This window comes from Dicentrarchus labrax, unplaced genomic scaffold (assembly GCF_905237075.1).
Source record: "Dicentrarchus labrax unplaced genomic scaffold, dlabrax2021, whole genome shotgun sequence".
NCBI classification, from domain to species: domain Eukaryota; kingdom Metazoa; phylum Chordata; class Actinopteri; family Moronidae; genus Dicentrarchus; species Dicentrarchus labrax.
Genome location: NW_026136762.1, coordinates 267,501 through 270,097, shown reverse-complemented (window position 1 = coordinate 270,097; position 2,597 = coordinate 267,501). Strand labels below are relative to the sequence as shown.

General features: G+C 49.4%; 2 protein-coding genes and 1 long non-coding RNA gene across 58 annotated transcripts in view; 2 read left to right on the top strand and 1 right to left on the bottom strand.

Moving 5' to 3' along the window:
* Positions 1-69: 69 nt before the first annotated feature.
* Positions 70-2,597, top strand: part of LOC127359726 (WD repeat-containing protein 5) — a gene marked incomplete at its 5' end in the record, with an annotated part of 2,647 nt that continues 119 nt past the window's right edge. Inside the window, 5 exon segments of the mRNA XM_051393777.1 lie at positions 70-145; positions 425-458; positions 960-1,034; positions 1,145-1,232; positions 2,133-2,564. Coding sequence (XP_051249737.1) covers positions 70-145; positions 425-458; positions 960-1,034; positions 1,145-1,232; positions 2,133-2,233 — 374 coding nt within the window.
* LOC127359729 (uncharacterized) lies at positions 1,239-1,946 on the bottom strand. 7 transcript variants are annotated; one of them, XR_007882809.1, is made up of 4 exons: positions 1,830-1,946; positions 1,640-1,735; positions 1,468-1,561; positions 1,239-1,369 (listed from the first exon to the last, which is right to left on the bottom strand). It is a non-coding gene; the product is annotated as an uncharacterized LOC127359729 (long non-coding RNA). The 7 variants fall into 7 exon arrangements; XR_007882812.1 differs by having other exon boundaries at positions 1,242-1,409; XR_007882811.1 differs by having other exon boundaries at positions 1,242-1,389.
* The window catches only part of LOC127359720 (proline-rich protein HaeIII subfamily 1), a 1,277-nt gene continuing 908 nt past the window's right edge, over positions 2,229-2,597 (top strand). For 16 of the 50 annotated variants that reach the window (XM_051393726.1, XM_051393733.1, XM_051393753.1 and 13 more), the window contains exon 1: positions 2,282-2,504. In XM_051393726.1, the coding sequence (XP_051249686.1) occupies positions 2,282-2,504 (223 nt within the window). Of the gene's footprint in view, positions 2,539-2,597 lie in introns of all 50 variants that reach the window. The other 34 variants (XM_051393729.1, XM_051393732.1, XM_051393735.1 and 31 more) reach the window with 23 other exon arrangements.

Genomic DNA, 2,597 nt, shown 5'->3' with positions numbered 1-2,597 from the left:
CACAACTTTATTGACACTGTACAGACACACAACAATAATAACAATAATATGACCTGTGTCTCTCCACAGATGACGACAATCCTCCGGTGTCTTTCGTTAAGTTTTCTCCCAATGGAAAATACATCCTCGCTGCTACTCTGGATAAGTGAGTATCAGCCGGAAAGATGAAGGAAGAGGAAGAGGAAGAGCGCTCTGTTAGCGGCTGTAGCTTCAGTTTTATGGTTGAAGCTTCTGTTGAAAGATTTCTGTTCTTCATCCATTCATAGTTTGTAGTTCTGGTGCGTTTCATTCAGAGTCAGAATAACCTCCCACCTGAGTCCAGTACAGGAGTGACACCGAGCTCCATTAGCCATTAGCTATCACTATGAACCCATAACAACACATCAGCCATCTATCAGATAACTGTGTATTCTCTGGTTCACAGCACACTGAAGCTCTGGGACTACAGCAAAGGAAAGGTACTGTCTGTCTGTCTGTCTGTCTGTCTGTCTCTCTCTGTCAGCCTGTCTCTCTCTCTCTCTCTCTCTCTCTGTCTGTCTGTCTGTCTGTCTCTGTCAGCCTGTCTCTCTCTCTCTCTCTCTCTCTCTGTCCTGTCAGCCTGTCTCTCTCTCTCTCTCTCTCTGTCTGTCTGTCAGCCTGTCTCTCTCTCTCTCTCTCTCTGTCTGTCTGTCAGCCTGTCTCTCTCTCTCTCTCTCTCTGTCAGCCTGTCTCTCTCTCTCTCTCTCTCTCTGTCAGCCTGTCTCTCTCTCTCTGTCAGCCTGTCTCTCTCTCTCTCTCTCTGTCTGTGTCTCTCTCTCTCTCTCTCTGTCAGCCTGTCTCTCTCTCTCTCTGTCTGTCTGTCTGTCAGCCTGTCTCTCTCTCTCTCTGTCAGTCTGTCTGTCTGTCAGCCTGTCTCTCTCTCTCTCTCTCTGTCTGTCTTCAGTAGTATAACCCTGTCTCTCTGTCTGTCTGTCTCTCAGTGTTTGAAGACGTACAGCGGCCATAAGAATGAGAAGTACTGCATCTTCGCCAACTTCTCAGTGACAGGAGGGAAGGTAGGAACGAGCTGACCTTTGACCTCTGTGTCTCTGAGGGTCCCCGCTCTGACCGTTGACCTCTGTGTCTCTGAGGGTCCCCGCTCTGACCGTTGACCTCTGTGTTTCAGTGGATTGTGTCGGGCTCTGAGGACAGCATGGTCTACATCTGGAACCTTCAGACCAAAGAGATCGTTCAGAAACTACAAGGACACACAGGTATGACCTTTGACCTCTCAACTCTGACTTCAGCTGCTGTCCTCTCGTCTCTGACTTTGTCCTCTAGTCTGACTTTGTCCTCTAGTCTCTGACTTTGTCCTCTAGTCTGACTTTGTCCTCTAGTCTCTGACTTTGTCCTCTAGTCTCTGACTTTGTCCTCTAGTCTCTGACTTTGTCCTCTAGTCTCTGACTTTGTCCTCTAGTCTGACTTTGTCCTCTAGTCTCTGACTTTGACCTCTAGTCTGACTTTGTCCTCTAGTCTGACTTTGTCCTCTAGTCTCTGACTTTGTCCTCTAGTCTCTGACTTTGTCCTCTAGTCTGACTTTGTCCTCTAGTCTCTGACTTTGACCTCTAGTCTCTGACTTTGTCCTCTAGTCTGACTTTGTCCTCTAGTCTCTGACTTTGACCTCTAGTCTGACTTTGTCCTCTAGTCTCTGACTTTGTCCTCTAGTCTGACTTTGTCCTCTAGTCTCTGACTTTGTCCTCTAGTCTCTGACTTTGTCCTCTAGTCTCTGACTTTGTCCTCTAGTCTGACTTTGTCCTCTAGTCTGACTTTGTCCTCTAGTCTCTGACTTTGTCCTCTAGTCTGACTTTGACCTCTAGTCTGACTTTGTCCTCTAGTCTGACTTTGTCCTCTAGTCTCTGACTTTGTCTTGAACAACTTCCTGTGGCGTGCATTTGAAACAGGAATTGATGTCGTAGCTCTTTGTAGGTGTGTCTGACTAATGAACAGTTCTTCGTCCCCACCGCGGTGCCGGTCCAGTCGGTGGTGGTTCTGAAGTGAATGTGTTCTGGTCTTGGCGCTGCGACCTGGATCTCTCCCGCTGTCTGTGCGGTTCTAGTTCACCGTACAGGAAGTGAAGAAGCTGTTTTAATCTCGCTGTGTTTGTCTCCGTGCAGACGTTGTGATCTCCACCGCCTGTCATCCAACAGAAAACATCATCGCCTCCGCCGCGCTGGAAAACGACAAAACCATCAAACTGTGGAAGAGTGACTGTTAGACCTGAACTAGGTCGGGTCCAGAACCTGAACTGTCCTGCTTTAACTCGATGTGTCTCACACAGACTGATAATCCACATGAACACACACAGAGCCACAAACACAGTCAGACCAGGTCCCACAGAGTCCGAGTCCCACAGAGTCCAGGTCCCACAGAGTCCGAGTCCCACAGAGTCCAGGTCCCACAGAGTCCAAGTCCCACAGAGTCCGAGTCCCACAGAGTCCGAGTCCCACAGAGTCCAGGTCCCACAGAGTCCAAGTCCCACAGAGTCCAGGTCCCACAGAGTCCGAGTCCCACCGAGTCCAGGTCCCACAGAGTCAAAGTCCCACAGAGTCCCACAGTCCAAGTCCCACAGAGTCCGAGTC